This window comes from Apostichopus japonicus, chromosome 3, assembly GCF_037975245.1.
Source record: "Apostichopus japonicus isolate 1M-3 chromosome 3, ASM3797524v1, whole genome shotgun sequence".
Lineage (NCBI taxonomy): Eukaryota > Metazoa > Echinodermata > Holothuroidea > Aspidochirotida > Stichopodidae > Apostichopus > Apostichopus japonicus.
The window spans coordinates 28,303,762-28,331,569 of record NC_092563.1 but is presented as its reverse complement, the minus strand read 5'-3'; the positions used below and the strand labels follow the sequence as shown (position 1 = coordinate 28,331,569).

Genomic DNA, 27,808 nt, shown 5'->3' with positions numbered 1-27,808 from the left:
CTCATTTCAAATACTGCTTTACATATATAATAATAATAATAATAATAATAATCTCTATACAATAATTTGATTTAATTTTTTTTTTTCCATCCTGTTTAACTTACACACAGTCACATCCAAGCTCATCCAAACTGCAATTGTGAAAAAATATTTTGTCACTAAAAGGATAAATTTATTGCACATCAAAATGTGACAAAACTTCTATACAAGACAACAAGGTGTAAAGTACATTAAAAAACAGCATTAGACAGTGCTAAAGAACCCAAAACCTGGTTCCATCAAATGGAAAAAAAATATATAAAAAAAAATATGACAAACATTTCTCGCAATGAATGTCTCCTTCCTCGGACTTTGAGAATAGTTTCGTCCCAAAATAAAATCAAGGTTTGATTTGACTTTGGTTTATGATTCAAGAATTTCTTTGATGTCTGCACTCAAAATTCCTTGTAAATTAGCAAAATAATCACAACAAGAAATGAAGATGTCGGTAAAAATCCAAATCCAAAAGCAACCACATTATGTTGGTATTTTCTTGCCAACCCAATGAAATGAAAAAATGAAGAAAAAAAAAAAAAAACATACAAATTTAAAGTCATCAAACCCAGGTTCTAGCAAAGCAATCTTTCTTAAAAGCTATTATAAAAAAAAGAACAGATAATTAATTTATTTAAAATACGTCAATTTAAAAAAAATAAAGGATACGCTTTGTGTAGGCACTTGATAGGAAAATTTGCTTTCCATTTTTATCTCTCTTGAAATGCATATTTTAAAAGAGATAGCTCAGAGAAACAAATATATTTATAAAAACAGTTGAATTTTACCAAATAAAGTTTCCATTGACAAGACATATCTATATGCAGGTCTGACATATTCTACCAACCATTTCTTCAGACATCATCTCTCACAAATGCTTGTGCTTTTGGGTCATTTTCTTCCAAACAGTATTCCACTTGCTGTGTTTATTATTCTGTAACACTGTTTTCCTTTGAACTATCTCACAAAAAATACAGGAAAATATGGTTTAAAGTTTATAGCAAAAGAGTCCCGTGTTGGTCACATCAACTGTTTTAAGCACACTTCGAGCATTCATTTACATGGTTGCATAGGGGAAAAAACAAATAACAACACCCAGGTAAGCATGAACACATATTAATCAACACAGAACAATCGTTTCAGAATAGACGGATCAACTTTGTAATACTACCCTCAAATATTGATCTAATAGTCAAAGAAGTGATCTTAATAAATATTTCCCCCAAAATGTTACATTTTTTAAAATTTCAACATTTCCTCTGTTAAGATTTCATAATGGACCTCAATTATTCTATTTTTTACAATTACGTGGATGGGAGGGATGAAGCATTAATTACTAAACGGGATTGTTTTAATTTTCGCCATAAATATTCTATTTTTAAATACACTCAACGCTGCAGTGGGCCTCCTCATCTTTAAGAAAGGATTCAAAAAACGACAAAGTTCACACCAATTATTTCTTCCTAATTAGACAGTTAGTCCAGCCTTCAACTACCAACCTTCTGATGATGAAAGTACTGCTCCCCTAAATAGCACAACCGTGAGGTCAAAGGTCAGTATGTAACAATTTGAAGATTGTTCTCTTTGTTAGTGTTCCAACTGTTTCCAACCTAACTTCAAATGCTGACTGTTCTCCTGTTGAAGAAAAAGTCAAGAAAAAAAAATATGTGAAAAAAACAAAACACTACTGAAAAAAATAACCATAAGAAAACAATAAAACAAACAAACAACCACAGTATGCTTATTAAACAACATGGCCACATCACCATTATTGTTGATGTAGCATTATTATGTAAATATTGCTTTTTCATTCCTCAGTGGTCTTGTACAAAGATGTGTTATTTATTGTAATATTTGACATTAACAAAGTTATAAACAGACATTATGGCACCAGGGTCAAACTTTTGTAACTGTTGACATGTTTCATATAACACTCTTTGCAATAGGTCAAATGTATCATTATTCCATTTACCACATCCACTTGGTCCCCTCCCCCTCCCCCTCCCCCCATCCCCCCTCCCACTTATAACCTCCTATAACCAAGACTCATACAGTCATGGCTATCTTCACTGTTGCTTCTCTCCTAAAGATTGTTTTGGTGACAGAAAGTACATAACTGGATGAAACATATGAAGCATATTAATGCAACAATTGTTACACATGGCCATTATTGGTATGTTGGTTCTTGCTTTTGTCACACCAATGTCCGCATTGCATCATAAATCTTCGTACGTAGCATACCTGGTATAGCTGTTTGTCTGTAGTGACCCTGTAGACGCCTCAAGAAATCACCAAACATCTCCTCCAACAAGCTCTGGTCCTGAGAACCAAAAATGACAAATAATTTAATAATAGCAATAAATGGATACAAGTATAATCGTTATTAAATACTTTAAACTTAAATAAACTGATATATTAAATAGCAATGAGTATCAACTGAATATCTCAATTACTAACCTAACTAGCATCTTTAAGTTATCACTCAGCACTGTCCTTATATTTGGACACTCCTCCCCACTCCCAACTACTCCCCTTCCCCCTCCCCCTTTCCCCTCCCCCTTCCCCCTCCCCTTCCCCACCCGGCGCTCCTCATTCAAGAGCTACTAGCTGCACCACCATTGGAAATGATAACAGCATATTAGTTTACAACTTGTTGATTTTGGTCAGTTCCCTCGGGTGTTAAGGGTGAGCTAAGGAGGTCAAAGGTCATACCTCCTCTTCCTCATCCCAGCTATCCCAATCAGAGTCCGAGTCTGAGTCATCGGTGGGTAGGCCCATTGATTGGGACATCCTCCTGGTACTGGCTCCTGCCAGGATACCCTGTCCACTACCACTGCTGGCATTAAGGGAGGTCGTAAGGGGGTGGTGACCTGGGCCAACTTTAGGTGAAAAAGCAAAAAAATTAACACAAAAAGAACATTGAAAGTAAAAATGTGGAGAAACAAATCAGAATTTTCTGAAAATAAGGTATCAAGGAGGAACAAACCGGAGAGTAAAAAATTATTAAAATTTCAATTAGTTGGTCACATTTTGTACTTACATCATACAACCTGAGTGTTTTTTCTATAATACCTCCATTTTTACACTCTGTTAGCCACATAGTGCATCTTTTGCTATTTTCTTGTGTAATAATTGAACAAGTGAGACAGGAAAAAAAAAAAAAAAAGATTCATTGGTTTCTCTAAATCAGCTGCGTTTCACCTTCATAATTCCATCAAATTTTTTTTGTTTAATTCCTTCTTTTTTTTTTTTTTTTTTTTTTTTAAGTTGGTTCCTAAAGTGAGATGATTACAGCCTTTGTGATGACTCACCATTCTCCTCGTAGTCGTCGTCTGCATCCTCTGCTATGGGTTGATTGTCGACTGGACTGGCGGGGATATCATTGGATCTGTACACCAGGTCACTGTTACAGGTATCCAGTGTAGACTTAGGGAATCCAGCATCCTGGAAACAAAATTATGCGATTGATTATCATGACGGGCAAAGACTACAAGAAAGGATGGTTGATGGTTACCCATGGCAAGTTATTTGTGAATGAATGTAAGCTACCAACTGTCAACTTAATCTGGAAGAATTAAACAAAAGCAGTGGTCATGAAAGCCTTGATGCACAAAAACACCAATGATCAACAACAGCTTGAGCTAAGGAATGGTCAAAACAAACTCATGAAAGAATTAAACAAAGCAGTGGTCTAATCAGAGATTCTGTGAAGGGGTCATGAAAGCCTTGATTCACAACAACACCAATGATCAACAACAGCTTGAGCTAAGGAAGGGTCAAAACAAACTCATGAAAGAAGTAACTTTTTCCCATCAAAGGAGAAAAGGGTGAGGATAAATAGGAAAAAGTTAGGGGTGAGGGTAAAGTGGAAGGGCTAGGGGTAAGGTGGAAAGGGTTTAATATGCTGTTATGTTCTAATTAACAGGAAAACAATGACCTGACTCTATCAAGTTGAGTTTTGCTCTATTCTTCATGCATGTTTGCTGCCAGTCTTTTATGTTCACGTTGGTGTGCCACGCTTATCATCCAATATTTTACCTGTAATCTCGAGTGAATGACTTTAAACAGTGCCGTGAGGTGATAGGTTGACGAGACCAGCTGACTGATGTAAACATAAAACTCTGTGACTGGACGGAGGGTAGAAACTTCAGTTACCTGTGAGAGGTACAAGACAGTTATTAAGGTGACATTCAGCGATTTCATGTTACCGTCAATGGTGCAACCAGCTGTTATTTAGCAATGTTAATTCTCCCTTCAAACCAGTGAATACACCCTCCAACCTCCACACACCCCGCCCCCCCCTCCTCTCCCACCTCAAACACGACAAAAGTATAAATAAAATGGGATGAATGTATGACTCCTCACCTTCATGTTAATAATATCTATGATAGCTAGAAGTGAATACTCCAAAGCTGTGAAGAATTCATCAGGAAAGAGACAGCTATCTGCCTCATCCACCATAGTGACCAGACATCGACAACTGAAAGATAAAATCAGACGTTGAAATGATGTCACTAGATCAGATGCATTCATGTTCTTTAAACTAGTCGAAGCTAGCACTGAATGTCATACGTCTGTCACCCCCCCCCCCCATATGACACACTCTAAGCAAAAAAAAATCCACCATCATTATTTTTAACACTGCATTCCCCCCCCCCCCACCACCCCTCAATCAAACACTCCATAAACCAAAATTAATGTTAGCACTGCAAGCCATATGCCTGTCATATCATCCCCACCCCCCCCTGTGGTAATGATCCACTCTAACCCACCCCCCACCATCAAACATTCTTTAAACCATCATTATTGTTAGCACTGTATGCCATATGCCTGTCATATCACCCCCCCCCCTTCCCTTTGGTAAGGACACACTCTAAGCACACCACCCCAAATCAAACACTCCTTAAATCAACGTTTTTGTCTGGTCGAAAACGTTAAGGTCACTAAACTATTGCTTTTTCTTCAATTTTCATCAAATGACATTTATTTTACAGTGAAAAAGCAAAGACATTACTTCCGATGAATTTCAATTTGCTTCCCTTCACAATGTTTCCCTTGACTCCACTCACCTCTCTAAAATTGTTCTCAAGATATCATGATCTTCCATAAACACTATGACCAGATGAAGGAGTATGGGAAGGATGCTGGCAACCTCTCTGACGGGGCCCTCGCTGATGAAGCTTGGCAGTAAGGTGTGGCACTCTGAGATCAGAGAGTGCTGTATGTGTAGCGACAGCCGAACCAGTCCGTCTCCTTTCAATATACTGACGAGGTGAAGAAAATAACACCATGGTTATTTATTGATTCAGCTTTGACCTTGTAAAGTGATGGAATCTAATGACATATATAACCAAGATAGGTATGAACATATTTCAAAGTTTTTCAGTTCAATGGTCACATTTGCCAATTTGGTCATTGTTCAGTTTTGCCAGTTTGGTCACTGTTCATTGTTCAGTTTTGCCAGTTTGGTCAATGTTCATTGGTCAGTTTTGCCAGCTTGGTCACTGTTCATTGGTCAGTTTTGCCAGTTTGGTCAATGTTCATTGGTCAGTTTTGCCAGTTTGATCACTGTTCATTGGTCAGTTTTGCCAGTTTGGTCCATGTTCATTGGTCAGTTTTGCCAGTTTGGTCACTGTTCATTGTTCAGTTTTGTCAGTTTGGTCAATGTTCATTGGTCAGTTTTGCCAGTTTGGTCAATGTTCATTGGTCAGTTTTGCCAGTTTGATCACTGTTCATTGGTCAGTTTTGCCAGTTTGGTCACTGTTCATTGGTCAATTTTGCCAGTTTGGTCAATGTTCATTGGTCAGTTTTGCCAGTTTGGTCACTGTTCATTGGTCAGTTTTGCCAGTTTGGTCACTGTTCATTGGTCAGTTTTGCCAGTTTGGACACTGTTCATTGGTCAGTTTTGCCAGTTTGGTCACTGCTCATTGGTCAGTTTTTCTTTCTCCTTAAAATTATTACCTAGGCCTGCATAGCCTTTTAAGTACGTAAATGTTTGTCACACATTCTGGATTATTAATATATCAATACTTATATCAATTGTAACTTATATGGTCATCCTTACCTCAGATAACCCTGTCCAGGAGTGTCAAAGTCTACTCTGGCTCTCCTAGTCTTGAAGAGATGCCTTGAGTACCGATGAGATGGGTGAGCATGGCTGAATACATCCATTATCAACTTCACACAAGTAGCTTCAACCTCTCCCTTCATCTCCTGGAGCAGATTCAGACAAAAAATCCAAATTTTAAGTATTAAAAGTTTAAAGTACTATTATTATTATTATTATATTAAAGTTTGCTGTTAAGCATACATGAAGTACAGTTTCCTAGCAACGCAACATTAATGCCATTTAAGATAAAGCATCACTCATATAAACACACTTTTATGGTACAAGAGAGTACAATAGAAGTATATGTTCCCTTGAAGACATAAAATCACAACATTTCTGTAAGCAAAGAACATCTAAATTGATAACATTTTTTGAAACCTGAAAAGGGGACAAAGCAATTAATTGAATCTGGACCCTGACACCTCTACCTACCCTGAGAAACATCTCATACTCATTACGATGGACCCCACATATCACTTATGAAAAGCTAAAGCATCCGATACCTTCTTCAGTTATGATGGCTACCAGTCACAACATCACAAACGCACAGTCAGACACAAACACACAGACATACACAAACGCCATCCGCAGCAAGGACTGAATCAAACAAAACATTTAAAACCTCTATCAAATCAATCGTCCCAACCAAGAGTTTTAATTTCTTTGACTCACCCCGTCTAAGTAATGCGAAAAGTTTGTACAAGCTAGAAATAGGATATCGACTGCAGCCAGAGATAGCTTGTCGATGACTGGTCTCAAAGCTAGCTGTTTAGCCGTTAAAGCCCAGCTGGAGACACCGGTTGCGACTACCTCCTGAAGAGACACAGATTTGCCAGAACCCTAAATAAACAGACAAGAAAAGAAAAGAAAAGAAAAAACGATAAGGATCAAGAAGAAGATATACATGTCAAAAGTTTAGAAAATAATTATTCCTGACAATTTAAAATGGATGATGATATGTACAATATTCTGATATTTTATATAAATATTTTATATATATAAATATTTTGTAACCAAGCAAGCGTACCAAATATATTGGACCATATCGGTAGGAAAGATTTTGGGAAGGTTGTAAAGATCATAGTTGACAGTGATTATTGATTTTCAACATTGGATGAGGACTGATGGTAGAAGAACTCTTTATCATAAAATCAATGAATACATAATTAATATAATTTAATATATGTATTGAAAATAGCAATTCACAATGGAATAACAGTTCGTACACTTTGTTGAGACCCACCTTGTTCTAAAAAACCCAACTAATTAATTAGCGAGTGTTAAAATGAATAGGGATGAATATGGCATAAATGATACCAACGGTGAAACCAGCCCCAGTTACCTGAGCACTGTCAGCTACAGCCCTTGAATCATTAACTTACATTACTAGTCTCGGGTGAACTTTCGGCATAGTTTTCCAACCGTAGAGCGTGTTGCAGGGTTGACTTAATGGCCAGGGTCAAGCCGTAGGTCATCACTGTCGGGTTGGGTGAGAAATGTCGCTCGATCAAGACGTTCAGCAGGGTCACATCGTAGTACCTGATTGCCTCGGTCAAGATCGGCAAGGTCTACGATGAGCGGAGACAAGAAAACAAAAGTCACCGAAGATTGATGCAACCCCTCAAATGACCAGCGGATCAGCCATAAACATATATGTATATATATATATATATATACATATATATTTACATATATATATGTATATATATATATATATATATATATATACATATATATATATATATATATATATATATATATATACATATATATATATATATATATATATATACACATGTATATATATATATACACATACATATATATACGTTTAAATATTTTGGAGAAAAGGTGACTGGTTAATTCTCAGCTGTTTGCACCTTTTGCGAGAGAAGACAATATCAATAGTGTCTGTACAAAAGGATCTTATATATAAGATGATGCTATGTATACAACAATCTAACAAGGACAATTGAAACATGTCAGCGACGTACCTGGTGTCCCATTCGTCTCAGTTCCCACTGGTCACTCCCCAAGCACTCAACTGTCTGTAAAAGCATCTGCATCAGAAGCGTTGGCATGGAGACCAGCTCCCATTTCTCCGCTTCTTCTTTCCCATCTACCAGAACACTGTTGGAGAATGAGTAATTAGGTAAGTACATTCCCTGAAACCAAAAGCAGTCATGCTCAGAATAAAATACAAAGTAGCTAATACCTTCAGTCTCCCAAAGCAGACTAAGATCTCCTTCCTGACTCTGATATATACCTGAGAAAAAGTCATTTGAAGTTCAATATTTGTAATGTCATTATGATGTCATAGAGATATGTGGAACCTGAGGTCCAACAAGATCAAAAGGAGGGCCTTCTTTAAAATTATAAGCACTTAAAGCGAAGACCCTTTGATCTTATCAGACCATTGACACCATTTGGTTTTATTAGGCCTCACTACATGGAGTGAAACTGCTGACTGATTCTGAAGACATGTGAAAACACCAGTCAATATAATGCATCTTATATCTTACTTTTTAAAAAGAGATAAAATCTGTGCAATAATTTTGAATTTCTAATTCATTTCAACTTGTTTTAAGTTCAGGGGTAGTCATAAAACTTACTCCTTAAATACATCATCGCTTTGCTCACTGTTGACATTTTCTCCGGATCTTCGTGGGAATGGGATGTATCTTGCTTTGGTGACATCAAGGCCATTCTGAAAGAAATGGCAATTAGAAATGTTATCTTTTAAATAATAAAACCATGAACACCCAGTATGAAACCACAATGACTGTAATATGATTCCTGTATGTATATAACTGTGTCACTTCCTATAGCTACAACAAAGTATTTCAGGGATGACCTGGTTACATGTCATTCGATTGAATACATATTATGTTGTACTGATAATGGTCAACCATTGGGTCCAGTTCATCTGACTCCCACTAGTCTAATCACCAGGGTCTAAAACTTTTCATGTTCTTTTACACCTCTATGTCATTCCTTTTCTTCCAACCACTCTTCAGGGCACACTGCAACCATACTTCAAGGCACACTGCAACCATTCTTTGGGGCACACTGTAACCATTCTTCAGGGCACACTGCAACTATTCTTTGGGGCACACTGCAACCATTCTTCAGAGCACACTGGAACCATTCTTCGGGCACACTGCAACCATTCTTCAGAGCACACTGGAACCATTCTTCGGGCACACTGCAACCATTCTTCGGGCATACTGCAACTATTCTTCAGAGCACACTGCAACCATTCTTCAGAGCACACTGCAACCATTCTTCAGAGCACACTGCAACCATTCTCCGGGCACAGTGCAATCATTCTTCGGGCACACTTTAACCATTCTTCGGGGCACACTGCAACCATACTTCAAGGCACACTGCAACCATTCTTCAGAGCACACTGCAACCATTCTTCGGGCACACTGCAATCATTCTTAGGGGCACACTGCAACCAATCTTCAGAGCACACTGCAACCATTCTTCAGAGCACACTGCAACCATTCTTCGGGCACAGTGCAATCATTCTTCGAGCACACTTTAACCATTCTTCGGGGCACACTGCAACCATACTTCAGAGCACACTGCAACCATTCTTCGGGCACACTGCAATCATTCTTAGGGGCACACTGCAACCAATCTTCAGAGCACACTGCAACCATTCTTTCATCAAGTTTATCACAGTTCATTGGTATGCTGCTTTCCAGCATGTCAGAAGCAGTACCATAATTGTTCAACTTTAATTTACATTTAAAGAAGTATATATTCACTAATGCTTCCATTGTTGTATCATAAAATATTAAAGATCATTTTTCTCCCATTGTCACCTAACACAATATGGAATAGACTACACTTCCTCAGACATTCCTAAAGCACACCATCACTACACCATTAACATTATTCATTACACCATCACCTAACACAATATGGAATAGCCTGCACTTCCTCAGACATTCGTAAAGCTGTTCACCTCTTTATCGTCAGTCTCCATATTCTTGATGAGATGAAGGAGGGAGTACGGGGCCATCAGAGGGGAGACCTTCTTCTTCGGTGAGTATGTAGGGCTCTTCCGGCTGTCATCTGCATAGTAGTACTGATTCGGTGTCGTCAGTTGGGAGTGGAGATTACCCTCTGCTAAAGTTTTGGACCTGAGGTAAAACCAAGAGGAGATAGACGGTTACTAAATGAATACCCTGGGGTGCAGGGTCAGCGCCTTATTCTAAATCTGCACGAGAGAGAGTCTGAATCTGAGTAAGTTATATAACACTAGCCTCAGAAAAAAAATATTGTGGCCAAGAAATTGTCAAATAATTACAACAAATTGAAATATTGCATTTTATGCTCAAGTATAATTTCCATGGCCAGATGGTCGTTTTGTATTTATAAACAATTAAACAAAAGCTTTTAGACACATGTATGCTACTCTCTTCTTGATTCCAACAAGAGCTACTCTCCCTAATCAAAAGTCACTTTGAATGCCTTCAATATCAATAATTCATTTGAGCTCAATAAACTTATAAAAAGGAGGGAAATCATCAGACTCAAAGTTTTACATTGCTTTTCTACACTACTACATTCAGACATTTATCACCATTACAATTTAACTACTGCAAAGGTAGAATTCTAAAGCTTTGGCAAACTATACTATACATGTGGTATTAAAAGAAGGTAGGATAAGATTTACATTGATTTTTCTATCTTTAAATGTCTCAAAAAGTCAAGAATTTTAACTTTTTTTCTTCTTTTTTCCCTCCTATTTTGCTAATATTCCATTGGCTGAGTATAGGTAGAGACAAGAGCAAAGAGGATATGCGATAAACTTGATAAAGCTGGGCGAGCGTCTCAAAACATTGGGGGAGACCACAAAGGAGTACAATTTTGTTCACATCAAACTATTTTTGCCCTTTGTATGGAAAGTGATGATACAGCATACATGGAAGAGGTAACTAGCTCTTTAAGGTTACACCGGGATAACTTTTGATAGAGAAGGTTGTTATATTGGTGCATCTTACATTGGACAAAGCAATTAAACAGAAGAAAAAAGAGAACATTGATATTATAATCCAGAAAATATATGATTAATTTATAATTTAATTAGAAAACAACAGGTAACAGTTTGATGACTATCATTATTACATGATAAAAAGAAAGATAATAATTTTCAGAGGGCTTTCAAAGGTAACGGTGAAGATATATCATGCATGGGTTTAGACCGAGGGTTAATAATGTGAGTGCAACAATGATTGCTTTGTTCTTTTTCTTTTTTTTACAAGGGTTTTGTTTTTAGAGAGAAAATACAATCAGGTTAATAACGAGGTATTAGAGGTGTAATCATCTCTTTAAACAAACCTTTGGAATTGTTTCCTGAATAAGGTAAAACATGAAATGGGAAACAAGTTTGAAAAGAAATAAAGTAAGGAAAATGATTTTAGATCATGAATAAAAAAAGAAAATGAAATGAACTCCAACAAAAAATAGAGTTTTCTGTTGTGGTAGAAAAACTGCTCAGTAAATGCTATGGGATTGAATGTAAATTCAATAGTTGAAATTTTGAACTAGCCACAGGGAAATGGCAGCATTGAGAAATGACATCATGAATGAAAAGGGATCATCTCTTCACATATGATAAGGAGACCATCTCATCATACATAAGGGACCATCTCATATCTCATCATGCATGTAAAGGGGCCCAGCTCATCAAGTATTATAAGGGACTAACTCATCATATCAAATCAAATCCTAGCCCATCCATAGGATGATTGTTCATGTCTTTATTCCTTCACATTTGAGATATATTGAATGATTCCTCTATAACATACTTGCAAATTCCAAATGCAAGCTCCTATATGTGCTAGAGAAGATACTACATACTATAAATTATTGTATCAACTCAGTTCATGGACTGCATACTATCATGCATCTCACCTCAATAAATCACATAGAAAAATGTCCACATTTGGAAGTGAAAGTAGTCCATGCTAGGGTAAGTTTTCCACTATTTTGTGTGGGTAGAGCCTATAGTAGATTACAGGGACATCTTGACCCTTCCAAACAAGGAGGGTAAGGAGAATGGGAATCGTCGGCTAGCTTCCAGACAAACAAAAAATGCTTCTGTAAGTGAAATGGATCTACTTTATTTGAGTTTTTAATTCAAACTTGTCAATAACCTGGCATAATACATAGCTCTCTTTCTCAAGGAAAACAATTTCCTGATTCACTAACACACTTAACAATACACGCAGTTTCAAGCTTATCTCCATTAATTTATCTGAATTTTTTCATTAATTTATCTGAATTTAGGACACTTTTACAGACGTACCTCTTTTGCTCTAAATTCTTTTTTCTTCTATCACTGCCCATTCTTGTTAGTTCCTGCAAAAAAGGTAAAGAAACCCACAACTGTTCAGGATTCCCAGCATTTGATGGATTGACAACATCTCAATTAAAAAGTCTTGAAGTTATGATTTCAATAACTATCCCTGTGAATAAATTTAGCCGGTATTGCATAGCCAAAAAAATGCTATGCAAAATAAACAAATTGGTATATAAGTGCAAAAATTAATAAAAAAATTTGTACATAGGAACCATAGTATTTTATAAGAGGCAAAAATTCATATCCTTCAAACCTGCTGCACAAAGTTTGAACACTTTATAATTCCCTGCATTTTAAGCTTCACAATGTGATCTCTCTTTAAAACTACGACCTATGTTGACTTTTGAAAATTCAAACCCAATTCAGGACTGAATGTTTCTAGACTTGGATCTCAATCTGAACGCAAATCTCCCTTACAATCTACAAAACAAATAACAGGATTATACTGTGAAGTATGGTTATGTCAAGAAAACAGAATCAGTACTAGATATTGTATAAGCCATTCATAGACCTGATTATATCAACCATTGCAAAATTCTTACAAATCCTGTGGAACTTATGAAAAAGAAAAAAAATCTAGTATTGAAATTTCCGACATTTATCTCGACTTACAGAATTGTTTGGAGTCGGTGATATTTCATGTCTCGGAGATTCATTGGGAGTAGTTGAAGCAGAAGATTCCTCTTCACTCTGTAGCAACAAAGAGAGAGAGAGAGAGAGAGAAAAGAAAATTTATGCAAAACTGAAATAAATCATCGTAATAAGACAAGAATGCGAACCATTGTAAAACTAATCACGAAGGTGCTGACACTGTGTGTTTGTGTGTGTTGACTTGTTTTGTATTCTGACCTAGGACTTTAACAAAAGAATTCCAGGTCCTCCGATGTGATTTCTAAAGAATCACCACATCCTCAGAAGAATTCTATTGTTATGGGGTATTGTTAAGGTTAGGATACATGGATTTGAACAATGGCAAATACAATAGGGTCCTCGGTCTGAATGTAATACAAACATGTATGTGCGTGTGTGTGTGCGTGTGTATGTGTTCGTGACATGATCTCAGCTTGAAATAACTGGCAGTATTCATCCAGGGAATTGTTTAGTAATCTAATTTTGTACAGCAGGTTTGCAGGCTCTGAACGTTCCTTTACAAAGTACTTAAGTTCCTGTGTACAAAAAGCTATTATACACCTTTGCACTTTGTATAGCAATTTCCCAATTTTGTATAGCATTTTGAAAGTGTTGATACCGCATACATTATTGCGTGTCATCACAAACAGCTTTCAAATTTTTACATCATGACTCCCAGCTACAATGCTCAACCCTTACTCAGAATTTGACCTACCCCTGTCTGTTGCCAGTGATAGTAATTCTACAATATGTCCTACAATTAATGGATGAAATGTTGACTGGAATGCAAACATACTGCATTGTGGGTGTGGCTTGGTATGCAAATCATAGATTAATTACTTGACCCCTGTTTGCTGCCAGTGATTGTAATTCTACAATATGTCCTACAATTAATGGATGAAATGTTGACTGGAATGCAAACATACTGCATTGTGGGTGTGGCTTGGTATGCAAATCATAGATTAATTACTTGACCCCTGTTTGCTGCCAGTGATTGTAATTCTACAATATGTCCTACAATTAATGGATGAAATGTTGACTGGAATGCAAACATACTGCATTGTGGGTGGGGCTTAGTATGCAAATCATAGATTAATTACTTGACCCCTGTTTGCTGCCAGTGATTGTAATTCTACAATATGTCCTACAATTAATGGATGAAATGTTGACTGGAATGCAAACATACTGCATTGTGGGTGGGGCTTAGTATGCAAATCATAGATTAATTACTTGACCCCTGTTTGCTGCCAGTGATTGTAATTCTACAATATGTCCTACAATTAATGGATGAAATGTTGACTGGAATGCAAACATACTGCATTGTGGGTGGGGCTTAGTATGCAAATCATAGATTAATTACTTGACCCCTGTTTGCTGCCAGTGATTGTAATTCTACAATATGTCCTACAATTAATGGATGAAATGTTGACTGGAATGCAAACATACTGCATTGTGGGTGGGGCTTAGTATGCAAATCATAGATTAATTACTTGACCCCTGTTTGTTGCCAGTAATAGTAATTCTACAATATGTCCTACAATTAATGGATGAAATGTTGACTGGAATGCAAACATACTGCATTGTGGGTGTGGCTTGGTATGCAAATCATAGATTAATTACTTGACCCCTGTTTGCTGCCAGTGATTGTAATTCTACAATATGTCCTACAATTAATGGATGAAATGTTGACTGGAATGCAAACATACTGCATTGTGGGTGTGGCTTGGTATGCAAATCATAGATTAATTACTTGACCCCTGTTTGCTGCCAGTGATTGTAATTCTACAATATGTCCTACAATTAATGGATGAAATGTTGACTGGAATGCAAACATACTGCATTGTGGGTGGGGCTTAGTATGCAAATCATAGATTAATTACTTGACCCCTGTTTGTTGCCAGTGATTGTAATTCTACAATATGTCCTACAATTAATGGATGAAATGTTGACTGGAATGCAAACATACTGCATTGTGGGTGGGGCTTAGTATGCAAATCATAGATTAATTACTTGACCCCTGTTTGCTGCCAGTGATTGTAATTCTACAATATGTCCTACAATTAATGGATGAAATGTTGACTGGAATGCAAACATACTGCATTGTGGGTGGGGCTTAGTATGCAAATCATAGATTAATTACTTGACCCCTGTTTGCTGCCAGTGATTGTAATTCTACAATATGTCCTACAATTAATGGATGAAATGTTGACTGGAATGCAAACATACTGCATTGTGGGTGGGGCTTAGTATGCAAATCATAGATTAATTACTTGACCCCTGTTTGTTGCCAGTGATAGTAATTCTACAATATGTCCTACAATTAATGGATGAAATGTTGACTGGAATGCAAACATACTGCATTGTGGGTGGGGCTTAGTATGCAAATCATAGATTAATTACTTGACCCCTGTTTGTTGCCAGTAATAGTAATTCTACAATATGTCCTACAATTAATGGATGAAATGTTGACTGGAATGCAAACATACTGCATTGTGGGTGGGGCTTAGTATGCAAATCATAGATTAATTACTTGACCCCTGTTTGTTGCCAGTGATAATAATTCTACAATATGTCCTACAATTAATGGATGAATTGTTGATGGGAATGCAAACATACTGCATTGTGGATGGGGCTTGGTATGCAAATGATAGATTAATTACCTGACCCCTGCTTGTTGCCCACGCTTGCCGGTGTGTAGCGTACCCAAAGCTCTTTGATAAACCAATCTTCTCTCCCGATGAACTTTTCAAATATCTGTGGAGAGGTCAAGAAACGTCTCACTGTTTATTTAGTTATGGTTTAAAATGCTTGAAATAAATTCTCATCCAGACCCAACAATCCCAGTTCAGCTGATTTCTCAATAAAAAAATAGCAAAGTGTGCATCAAATAAACCTCTTTCACTTTAACCTTAAAAGCAAACATAGTTGATCTCTGAGATTTTCAAAATCATTACATTCACTGAGAGTGCTTTTGTTTTGAGGAGACATGTAAATGAGGGGAGTAGGGGGTGTATATTATCTCAGTCCTACCTTGACTGCATAGCTGCATCAACTGACTGGGAGCCTCTAAACCTAGCACGGTGTATAGCATGGGGTGGGAAGAAGTAATGTACGTGATTATGGACAAGGTATTTGGCGATTAACTCATAGGTCAGTAGACGGCCTTCTCTCCACTCCCAGGTAGCCAGAAGGGTTTGATCTGAACTTTCCTCTGCAAGAAAAAATTTAAAAATTGCACCAATGTAAGGTTTTTTATGGCGTTTAAAATCCTTTGTATAATAAAAACTTGCCAAATGTTTGGTGTTTCCTGACATAATAAAGAATAGAGGTATCCTACCTCTAAAGGCATTGCACAAACTTGAGGTCTCACAAACAGAGATGTATCATCTATGGGGGCATCAATGGAACAAGCAAACAAACTTATGGCAGCATCACTTGGACAAACCAACAGAGATATATCTACTATTGAGATATCTCACCTATGAAGGCATATTCCAAACAAGCAGGTATCCCATCTATTGAGGCATCATTAGAACAAACAGATATTGCACCTATGTGAACACTGTCTGAACAAACAGGGATATATCACCTATGGAGGCATCACTGGAACAAACAGAGATATCTCATCTATGGAGATATCACTAGAACAAACAGAGATATCTCACATAGGGAGGCATCACTATGACAAACAGAGATGTCTCACCTATAGAGGTATCATCAAAACAAAGAAACAGATGTCTCAATAATGGAGGCATCACTAGAACACAGTTATCTCACCTATGGAGGCATCACTATAACAAACAGTGATGACTCACCTATGAATGCATCACTAGAACAAACCAACAGCCAACATGTCTCACCTGCAGAGGCATCATCTGGACAAGCAGAGTTATCTCTTGTGGCTTTTCCCAGAGTTATCTTGATGTTTGGCCTCTTGATTCCTTGATGCATGGATAATATCTGTTCAACGCTGACACACCAGTTAGTCACAAGGCTCTGCAACGTCAGTTTCAACACCACAGGAGCCTGACTTGATTTGGCAACTGGATGAAAGTAACCAGAAAAGAAATCATTTTTCTCTTTGTTACTATTTTTTGTGTGTACTTTTCTTTTTTTTCGATTTTTTACAATGTTTTAAAGTCCTTGTTTTGGAAAACTAAGAATAAGAAGAGGTATAGGAAGCCAGACAAACACTCCAATGGCTCACATAGTTAGCATTCTCAGAATTTCAAAGCTACCTAATACATCATCTAGAAAATTTTAAAGCAGAGCTGATATTTTTCTATGGAAAGAAATACACATTATTCAGCTGTGCTTTTTCCATTTTTCTTCCAAATGATGTAAAGTTCTTACTTTGAAAGATAAAGTGTCACCAAAATATAGTCAAATAGATTTGAATATTGTCCAAATATCAACATTTCAGGTATCAAGGAACAAAAACACAAATTAAATTATTGCAAGCATGGTGGAAATAGTTATAACATAGCATTGTTCAAGAGCATTTTATTTATGAGATGTTGCCAAAACAAAAAAAATTGTAAATGGCTTAACCTTGTTACAACGTTAACTTATAATTCTATATTTCCAGGGCAATTGAAGACCTATATTTACTTTTTATTATTGATAACTTCTAAATAGGCTCTCCAAAGCAACCCTTCAGTCAACTGAAGTGGCCATCTAGAGAGAGAGATATGGTTCTTGTAGGTGTACTTACCCAGATATTTAAGCAAGGTGCTGGTAGCTTGCCTGACAGTAGATGCAGGATGCATTAAGCAAATGTTATACACAGAAAAATAAAACGTCCATTTCTGGAGAAGGAAAGATGCAGGGATTTGCTGCAACAGAAGAAGAGAAAATGATGATTTGTTTGTTCTCCTAAAAACTTAAAATTCTTAATAAATTCTCTTCTAGCCAAACTGCCGTTTCTTTTGTTATATGTATATATATTTTTTGGGTCTTCTTCAAATTCCACATGTTAAGTAGTTAGTCATCTTTCATAATCATATTCCATGTCTAACAAACTTAACTCAATTTACTTGAGCAAAAATTCTGTTTAAAATCTGTGAGTCATGCTTTTCATTCAGAAAGAAATTAGTAGTTAGCCTTAAAAGTTAAACTGTAAAATTTCAAAGATTCCATACTGAACCATTTTATCATGACTGACAATGGGAGTAACAAGGTTAGGAGGACATGGCCCCTTCCCCCTCCCCTTGCACATACTAATGCTATATCATCAGAGAGCACTTTAATATGTAGACCAGGAGGTACTGGTGAGGGGGGGGTGGGGTGGCATGAGGGAGGGAGGGAGAATGGATACCTTTATAAGACCGATGCAAACGCTGATCAAGCCCTCTGCCTCATAAGCGTCGATGAACTGTTCCTCATCTGCTGGGAGGTCAACAACTCTGGTAGCACTGTCATCTGCCAGCGATACCACCGAGATTGGTTCCTTTAAAGGTGACAACCGAGAAATGGCCTCATCTAAGGCGTTGAGAGCTTCCTAAAAGGTACATCAAGCAAAACATGGTTTAAATCTTCATAAATAAAGTGAGACAGTTTAACGTTGGATTCCTTACAAGACAAACAATATTCACTGGATGTTCAGATCGGGTTGATAAATGTACGACATTGAAACTGGTAAACAAGTGCAGAGTGATAATTGAAAAGTAAGTGGAAGTATAGTGTAAAGCATAAAACTGTTCAAATTAATAGTTCAATAACAAAACTCACTTAACTTGACTGTCATCATGTTTTATAGAGAAGCAGAATGATCATGAATTTGTGTGTTTTTTAGGCCACACCACCTGAGGGAGGTGTGGGTGGGGGGGGGTCATCAACAAAGGAATAGATCCCCGAGACATTTTGCCTTCTTGCATTGTATATAATGAACTATTAAAGAGTACGACCAACCTGAAAGTCACATCTGGATAAGAAAGATGAGAATGCCTTGGTGGCATTCTCTCTGACGCTGATTTGAGGGTGTGCCAGAAGCGGGTAGATCAGGGAATGGAGACTGTCTGCCAGAAACCGTGGCAACTGATTCATCTCCTCGTGTCCGTACTACTCGAGAAGAAAAGAGAACAGCAGATACAATATTTTAGAGAAGAAGAGTTTCTCTTTGTAGCAAGCAAACTGTTCACACTAAAAAGGTACTGAGTTAAGAAGTATCAGAATGAGCAAGAAGACTCAATTCATATTCCATACCCTCCCCCTCCCCCCCCCAAAGAAAAAAGAATTTTAAATCCTGGATGGCCAGGATCCTGTGTTGTACTTTTCTTAATTGATATATAATGAAAATGGATTATCACTAAAGTACAGTACTTAAATTTTATATTGCCGATACAGCATGGTTTGTCCATCACTAGGCGCAAAGCACCTATTGGATGAGAACAAAGCACCTTTTGTGAAGAGAACAAAGCACCTATTGTGAAGAGAACAAAGCACATATTGTGAAGAGAACAAATCACCTATTGTGAAGAGAACATAGCACCTTTACTGAAGAGAACAAAGCACCTTTTGTGATGGGAGATTTGTGCGGTTTCACTACATACCAAAAGGAGTGACAAAATAAGCTTGAATACATTTCAATAAATTCACCCTCCAGACAAACCTTTAGTTTGGTAAGGGTCGATCTACTGTTAATAGTCGATGTTTTAATTGCTTGTTCTTGCAGCAAGGACAGTACTGTGATAAACTAGTACTTCTACTAATAACTGTTGTAGCACTAGTTGCACAAAACTCAGACCTCTACACAGGTTAAGCAAGACATCAAACACACAAGGGTACACTGTACATCTATGAACATTTATGAGCCATTTCCTCTCACTCTATCTTCCTTCACACCCCCCCCCCCTCCCATCATCCTCCCTAATCATCCAACCCTTTCATTACAACTTTACTGAATGCCCCTTGGCAACCTTGCTTTCCGAGAAGAATGTTCTGTATCTTCCACTGATAGTGATTACTGTAAGGTGCTTTCAAAGCAAGATCAAAATTTCAGCAAACCTTCAAATAAAAGCTGGTCTCGTTAATGCTGTGTTCTGAAAAACTGTGGCTGAGACGTCCGACCCAGTGAAAGTTTCTGAGAATGACTATTACTGCCATGATAGCGCCCTCTTTCGCCTGCCAACTGCTGTGACGGTTTTGACATATCTGTGAGTCAGAGAGAAATGTTTAAGTACATCAAGACTCAGGTCTGAGAATTTTTATAAAGTTCCTCTCAAAATGGAAAAGCATGAATTAAGTCAAAAATGAATGAAGAATTTACTTTCTATATAGAAAGATCAATTATAAATTGATTTAATTTTCAATTACTTTGATTGATGGATCTAGCAACCAATCAAATTAAAAGTAGGGAAAATACAGAAATATAATGTAAACACCACTGAGACACAAATGTATTAAGTTAAGACTATACTTCACATCCACAAACAGTGACTCTCATTGGGGATTTGAATACTTGTTGCAGATCTTGAATGGTAACGATATAACCCTAATTTACTAGACTGGCTAATGGTGGATCACATTTTTACAACTGTTGTTAAGCTGATGCTGCTCATTCTAAGGGCAAAAACCATCAAGAATCTACTTAATTATAACCTCTTGGCAATTTAAGCTAGCATGCTGAAAACTTGAAATCAATGACGCCTACCTTTACAAGGGTACAATAAAAGGCTTCAAGTTTGACTAAAGTGAACCGATCCACAATTGGCTTTAGACGTCCAATGCAGGCATTCCTGATAGCAGACCAGATGTCTGTGATACCGCAGACAAGCAACTCTTGGACTTGGCGCCAGTGTTTGTGAAAGCAAGGTTGGTGACAATTCTGGTGAAGCCAGTCCATTATGATCACTACCGCCTGGTTACGCACCACCGGACGATTGGAGGCTGACATGGAAGTGGGAGGAGTCAGAATCAATCAATCAATCAGTCAATCATTCAAACTTGTGCTCAATTAACATAAAATCCGAGAAAAGCTTTACATGTTATCTGAGAGCGAACTGAGTACCGCTCAGTTAAGTAGTTTGGTACGCAGATTAAAATAGGAAAATGATCTTTGTTTGCACTCAAAATTATGCAAGGTAAAATTTAATTTTTCGTTCTTTACAACATATAGTTTATAGTTTTATATATACTTCTTTAATGGTAGGCTGCTATTCCAAGTCCTTCTTCTAAACATGTCAGTGGTATATGTGACCAACTGAGTTGGTTAGATACAAAGTTATTTAAGATAGCTGCCTCCCCCTCCCCTTATCACTTCATCCTACACCATTTAATGCAAATTTATCACAAATTTAGCTATGTTACTAAATCAACAGTAATGGGAATTAAAGTATATCAATTTCATAATTTCTCATAGCAATTAGCTAATATGCTGGGCTACAAATACAACAAGCCATGAAGAATTCTCAACCTTCCTCTTTTTGTTTTGAGTACCTTGATTGGAAAGTTGATAATTACACAAATCAGAAATGAGTGAAATGTGGCAATCTTTAAAGTTCAATAAACTTACCTTTGGATATTGCATTTCTGAAACTACAAAGGATTGGAACAGATATACTTTGACAAAGAAACCTGAGGGGAAAGAAGAAAACAAAATTTCACTACTTTGTTAATAAACGCTGATGTCAATTAAACTGTGCAAAAGTAAGTTGGCCTGACGTTTCGATCCTAGCAGGATCTTCTTCAAAGGCTAAATGACAAGTAACAGTAACAGAAGGGACAAAAAACACACACAGAATACAGACAGGTTAATGAGCATGCTGAACACAAAGAGATAGATATAAGGGGATTTGTAGACAAGGGATGGATAGAAGAAGCCAACAGGGGAAGAGGAGAGGTGGGAGATAAACAGTAGAGGGACAAAGAGAGGATTAAGGGAAGGGGGTAGGGAATAAACTGGAGAAGGACAAAGACAGAAAGGTGTGGAGAAAAAAGGGTGGAAGAGAGCTATGAGAAGAGGAGTGATGGTGGAGGGGGGGGCAAGGGGAGAAGGAGGGGGACAGAAGGAAAGTTAGTCATGTCCTTCCTGAATGTTGAGCCCATGGGGTTGAATGGTGCGAAGGCGTTGCAACCACAGCCTCTCTCTGCTGATTCGTACTAGGTCAGGACGGCTACCTAAGGATTCAATCCCCTGTAGGGACATGTCGTTAATGGTATGGTTGGGAAAGTCAAAGTGTTCTCTAACTTGGGTCTCAGTCTTCATGGTGTTGACTGTCAATTAAACTGATCTGAACTAATGCCGCAGGACAGTAAATAAAACAACACATATATATATCACATGGTCACTACTTCCATAAGGTTGTTTAGGACCATAGGGCAACAAGACCATTTGGGAAATAGCCATCATAATCCTTTCAGTGCTTCACCAATGCCATATGTAGCTACAGTTGCAAGGCAAAATATTTGAAATGGATATATATGCAGCAATGAAATTTGGTTGGCTCTTGTCCAAAAAATTTTTGGGCTGCTATGGCAAAATTTATCTCTTGCCTCAGTCATCTGTTGTAGGTTTGGATTAACAGCAAAACATAAGTCTGGGCACTACAAACAAAAATAACAAAATCAGAAACTTCTTATGAGATTTATTACATAATATTGAAGTAAATGTTACAAATACTTGCTTAGAATGCAAAGGGTGGCAACATTTTCTTGCTTGCATCTTCCAAATTATGAACAATTCTTTAAAAACAATCGACTACGAGAAATGATCAGGTGAAAGCAGCCGATCGCCATAAGAAGCCTTTTAATGAAACAATACTATTTGGCTAGTTTGTTGTATAAATGTCACAAATTACATAGTCTTGAGAACCTTAACACTGTTTCTTACATAGTAGAGGTACCTAGTCAAGTCTTATTTTGCATATATAAGAACAGGGATGGAAGTTTATAACTGCTTGATTGTTGATGCTAGCTACTGGATAATTTCTCCGTTTAACAGATTAAGATTAACAGCTGTCCAGACATTGTTGAGAACATAAATTACTCATGTACAATAGCTTGGGAGAATCTCAGAAACTTAATGTGTGTGGGACGTGATAGTGAGAGGAAATGAAGAGTGTGTTCTTTACCAGTGGATGAAGACATCAAGCAATTCGTTGAGGTAACTCTTCAACCGGCCAACTTGTTCGTGGTCTATCGCTTTATCGCGCTGTTTCTGCTCCTTGTCGTCGGACTGCTCCCGGCTGCTCTGCACCTCAGACCAACCGTACCTTCTCTCCAAAACATAGAGTGTAAAATCATTCAATTCCTCCTGGCTTTGGAGAACTGCATCCAATTTAAACGACGGAAATGGATCTGTATAGTCAGCACCAAGACTATCAGCTGCTACAGTCAAAAAATCCTGTTCCAAATCTAAGGAGGGTTTCTTAGCAAGGGGTGCCTCCGATGTAAGGCACTTCTTGATAGCTTGTAAAGTAGAGATTTCTGACTTAATATCCAAATCTCTGGGTTGACTGGAGGCTAGGTCATTGAAATACTGTTTAATGCCTTCCATGACTGATCCTTACAAGAAGGTCGTCTTTCTAATCTGGGGTGAAGAGGAAGATTTTCGTCATACTTTCTTCTCTACGATTCCTGTAAATGGCTGTGGTGAATAGAACGAAAGAAATGTATTATAAACAGCTAGGCTGGACGAAAATAGTATAACTATGCTATGCTGTATTTTCATCCTCACTACGCAAAGGCGTACATGCAAACTAGTGCTGATATTCGACTCTTTCTTTTGTAGCCAGTTACAGTTATGGTGCCATCAAGTGCTGTCATTGTTACATTGCAGAAATACAGTCAAAACAAGTCTTTCTTCATGTTGCATTGTCTTTATTTGTTCTTTCCTGTCTTAACATGTGGTGTCTAAATCATGTTAAAAAATCTACCAAACGAAACTATGAACAACTTTCAATCTACATTTTTTTAAATCTTTCATAGTAAATCAAAAACTTTCAAATGAATCTAGGAGGCTACAACAACTACTAGCACTTATAAAATCAAATGCGCAAACAATGAATAGATGTAACACCTTGTAGCAGTGTGATGATTAGTATGCAAGACTTTTTTATGAAAGGACTTTCAACATTCTAGGCTAGGCTCTAGCCTAGGGCGATAGCAAGCACATATTTTGCAAAGTAAAATTAAACTACACCGCAATCGACACACTCAATCAGACATCCGATTAATGTGAACCAGACCAGTAATGTTGTCATTTTAAACATGTTTGAAAAAATGACAAATACTTTGGCAATCCTAATGAATTATTAACTTTAAAATTTGTGATTATGCGCAAATGTCAAACATTGCTAGGACTGAATGTTGCACTGTAAAACAAGCGTATTACTGACAAGAAAATGCATGAATCTAACTGGAGCAGATACTTGCAGTGCAGTGCAGTCACAGTGCACTAGCTAGCTGGTCACAGGGGTCGATGAACTGTTCATCTTCTTAGTGATGGAAAACAATTCTGTACATTTGAGCAAAGGCCAAACATTTTAGGCTATGGTTTAGTGTTATATTTGATAGGTTAGGCTATTTTTCAAAAGCAGATGTGTAGTGCTACTGCTAGCTGGTAGTCGAGTAATCGCAACTTAGGTTTTGAGCGTGATTAATCAAACTTCCAAATTATAATCGCGACTACTGGCGATTAATTGATTACTTATGCCAACATCAGCAACAAAAATGGCAAGAACAGTATTCACAATCACTGGGGATGTCTTGAGCTTAGAAGTTAGGCTAGATGAGACAATTGTGGATTTTATCTTATCAGTAGGCCTACCAAAGGAATGTATTTATATTACTGAGTTTACCTAGGCCGTGACATAATAGGCATACATATGCTAAATCTTTTGTGCCTCCTTACGACGTGACAATCGGTGAGAAATCGTATTTAGATTAGCCACACTATTACTTTTACAATTACAGTGTTAGGCTACCCTTACAAGCTAGGCCTAGCCTAAGGATAATCTTTATTACCGTTACCTAATGTTAAGCCTAAGTAAGTTATTGCTGAACTTAATTTGGGCCCTTCATTCCACTAGTAAGGTCATTGTTTCAACATCGAATGTTGGCGAAAATATAGGGAAGTTCTCATAACCTTTAACAAAATCGTTGCATTTTCATTACCAGATGATCGAAAAAAGACTCCAATGTAGCCATGTCCTCTGCAATAAAATCTCAGGCGTCCATGGCAGCCAAAAAGGAGATGTTTGCTATGTGCTAATCACAGAGTTGCATAAAATGTTTCAGCATAACGCCCTCTTATGGTAGTAAAAGTTATTCGAGCTTAGCTGATGGTGCACCCGAAGCTAGCGGAGTGGGAGCAGAAGTTTCCTATATCATAGCGAAACATTGGATGTTATTCCAGAAAAAGAACACACAGAGCTGAATGCGTGTTCTCCCAAAGGCGAATATTGTCTAAAATGTCGACCTTATTCTAGAGATCGTGATTTCAGTGAAATGCAAACTTTAATTATAATAAGTTATACCAAAAACTTGATAAAATTGTATCACAAGTCATCCCGTCAACTGGTGATTTTACCAACCTCCCTCAGCACTAACTTCTGTCACTGAATGCTGTTCGTGTGTTAAACTGCCTTTGGTATGCTGATGTATGCACACTGGTTATCTTCAGATGATTCGAAATGTGTTAAAGTGACGTGCACAGAAGTTTAAAGATAGGGCAAGAAACATTTATGGACGGGCTGTATAGGCGTATCAAAAATTTCACGGAGGGTTATGGATGTGGGATCGTTGGGCTGACTCACAGGCGTGTACGTAAGGGGGGCGAGGGGTCGTCAAAATGACAAAATTTTTAAAATTTACGTTTTGCCGAGATACGACAAGTCGTCAAAATGAAAAAAAATCTGAATTTTAACGTTTAGCCGAAATATAACAAGTCGTCAAAATGAAAAAAATCTGAAAGTTGACGTGTTGTTGAGATACGACAACTCGTCAAAATGAGAAAAATCTGAAAATGACGTTTTGCCGAGATACAAATCGTCAAAACGACAACTTTCAGATTTTTGTCATTTTGATGAGTTATTGTTTCTCGGCAAAACGTCAATTTTCAGAATTTTGTCATTTTGACGACTTGTTGTATCTCGGCAAAAACGTCAATTTTCAGATTTTTGTCAAGTTGACGACTTTTTGTATCTCGGCAAAACGTCAATTTTCAATATTTTGTTAATGTGGAAGAGAAAGTATCTCAAGTCATAAAGTGTTTATGAAAAAGTAACAGATGGTTGGTAAGTGTTCACAAGAAATCAGCAGCAACTTATGCAATCAAAGTCATTCTTTACACTTTTCTTTTTCTTTTGACAACATTTGAACAATGTTGCTGGTTTAATTAACATATGGAATTTTAAATTGAATAAGTTTCTGATCACCCTTCAAATGAAAAAAATATGTTAAAAAGATTGTTGTTAATGTTAATTTACTGCCGTTCATTGCCTTAAAAGTTAAATGATTATGTTTCCATGTTGTATTTATTACCAGGGGCAGATCATGGATTTTTTTTTGGGGGGGGGGGTGGTCATGTGTACACTCATAACGTTTACCATCACAGATAATAACCCCTGCATATTGTCATCTTTTTTATTTGTCTTTGTCAGAGCAGCCCCCCCCCCCCCCCAGATTACACATGAAGAAATTCAGCCGGCTAGGCCAACATTTCTACATGTATTATTTAGTCAAATTATAGGATTTTTTTTCATGTAACTGCAATAATTTTCCTCTTGCCAGGCATCATACATTATTCTTTCGGTAGTGTTGAAAAGATTTTTTTTGTAGATGACATACTGTAGATGGTATACTCTATTCAGTACATGATAGTTATTGTGTTGAATACATGAATTAAACTTACAATAATATATACTGTTTGTTCGGTGTCAACCTGGTTTTCATTTATATATTTTGTCAAATAAATACAACTGTAGTAGACATATATACAGCTTTCTTTTTTTAAAGCACATTTTCACATAGATCTGATAAATGGAATGGATTAAACACAGAAATCAGATTGTTTTCCACTTTCTTTTCTATGTTGACAGAGATCTGATAAATGGAAGAGACTTAACATAAAAATTGTTCAATTTACTTAACAAACTATTCCAATATTCTTCATCAAACAGTATCCTTATTACTGCCACCTCATGTGAATCACTTAAATATACAACAAAGTCACACCATGATAACCCTGAGATTGCTAATTGTCCTTGGACCTGATACCCATTAGGATGATTTTTCATGAGGGATTACATGTTAGTGTGTCCTTTCTTTAAATAGAAACCTTTCGAGGATACAGCTTCCTCGAGAAATATTTCTTTCTGAACAAGTGGACACTTTATCTCCAACAGTCCAAAGCACTCCTCCATTGATGGATCATACACTTTGCAATCTGGTGTTGCCCCAAGATGCGGCATATCTGGATTTACAAGAAGCCCACTCTCGAAAACTCTGAAATTTTTGATTTGTTTGGCACATTCCTTTGCATACACATTCTTCGCAGTTTTCTCATTGGCTTGCCCATGTGAAACCGATCGTATGCTGCCTAAATTTCTGCTGCAAAATACTGCTTTGAAGAAAGACTCTGTTGGCTCTTTTACTCTCTTATTTACTTTCCCAAAATTGGATGCAGTTAAACGCAGCTTTCTCTCCTTGAAAAACTT

General features: G+C 37.2%; 1 protein-coding gene across 3 annotated transcripts; it reads right to left on the bottom strand.

Moving 5' to 3' along the window:
* Positions 1-956: 956 nt before the first annotated feature.
* Positions 957-25,382, bottom strand: LOC139965733 (uncharacterized). 3 transcript variants are annotated; one of them, XM_071968393.1, is made up of 27 exons: positions 25,266-25,382; positions 23,222-23,736; positions 21,664-21,725; positions 20,803-21,038; positions 20,157-20,303; positions 19,062-19,211; positions 18,469-18,651; positions 17,866-17,986; positions 17,012-17,194; positions 16,182-16,362; positions 15,812-15,905; positions 13,134-13,211; positions 12,468-12,520; positions 11,498-11,512; positions 10,119-10,296; positions 8,755-8,849; positions 8,137-8,272; positions 7,525-7,710; positions 6,815-6,982; positions 6,098-6,246; positions 5,103-5,297; positions 4,399-4,513; positions 4,072-4,188; positions 3,345-3,477; positions 2,746-2,912; positions 2,275-2,353; positions 957-1,668 (listed from the first exon to the last, which is right to left on the bottom strand). In XM_071968393.1, exons 2-27 carry the CDS (start codon positions 23,644-23,646, stop codon positions 1,580-1,582), a joined length of 3,735 nt encoding a protein of 1,244 aa, XP_071824494.1. In that variant the 5' UTR covers positions 23,647-23,736; positions 25,266-25,382; the 3' UTR covers positions 957-1,579. The 3 variants fall into 3 exon arrangements, with proteins under 3 accessions (XP_071824494.1, XP_071824495.1, XP_071824496.1); XM_071968394.1 differs by having other exon boundaries at positions 25,237-25,357; XM_071968395.1 differs by lacking the exon at positions 11,498-11,512.
* Between the last annotated feature and the right edge of the window lie 2,426 nt (positions 25,383-27,808).

What these genes read in the sequence shown, in the direction of transcription:
- LOC139965733 (XM_071968393.1), bottom strand. Translation starts at nt 23,646, where the DNA reads ATGGAAGGCATTAAACAGTATTTCAATGACCTAGCCTCCAGTCAACCC. An exon ending in CACCGACTCCAAACAATTCT is followed by an intron (nt 12,521 to 13,133) that starts GTAAGTCGAGAT and finishes CCTTTTTTGCAG; the next exon opens with GAACTAACAAGAATGGGCAG. An exon ending in TTGAGAACAATTTTAGAGAG is followed by an intron (nt 4,514 to 5,102) that starts GTGAGTGGAGTC and finishes TTTATCTTTCAG; the next exon opens with TTGTCGATGTCTGGTCACTA.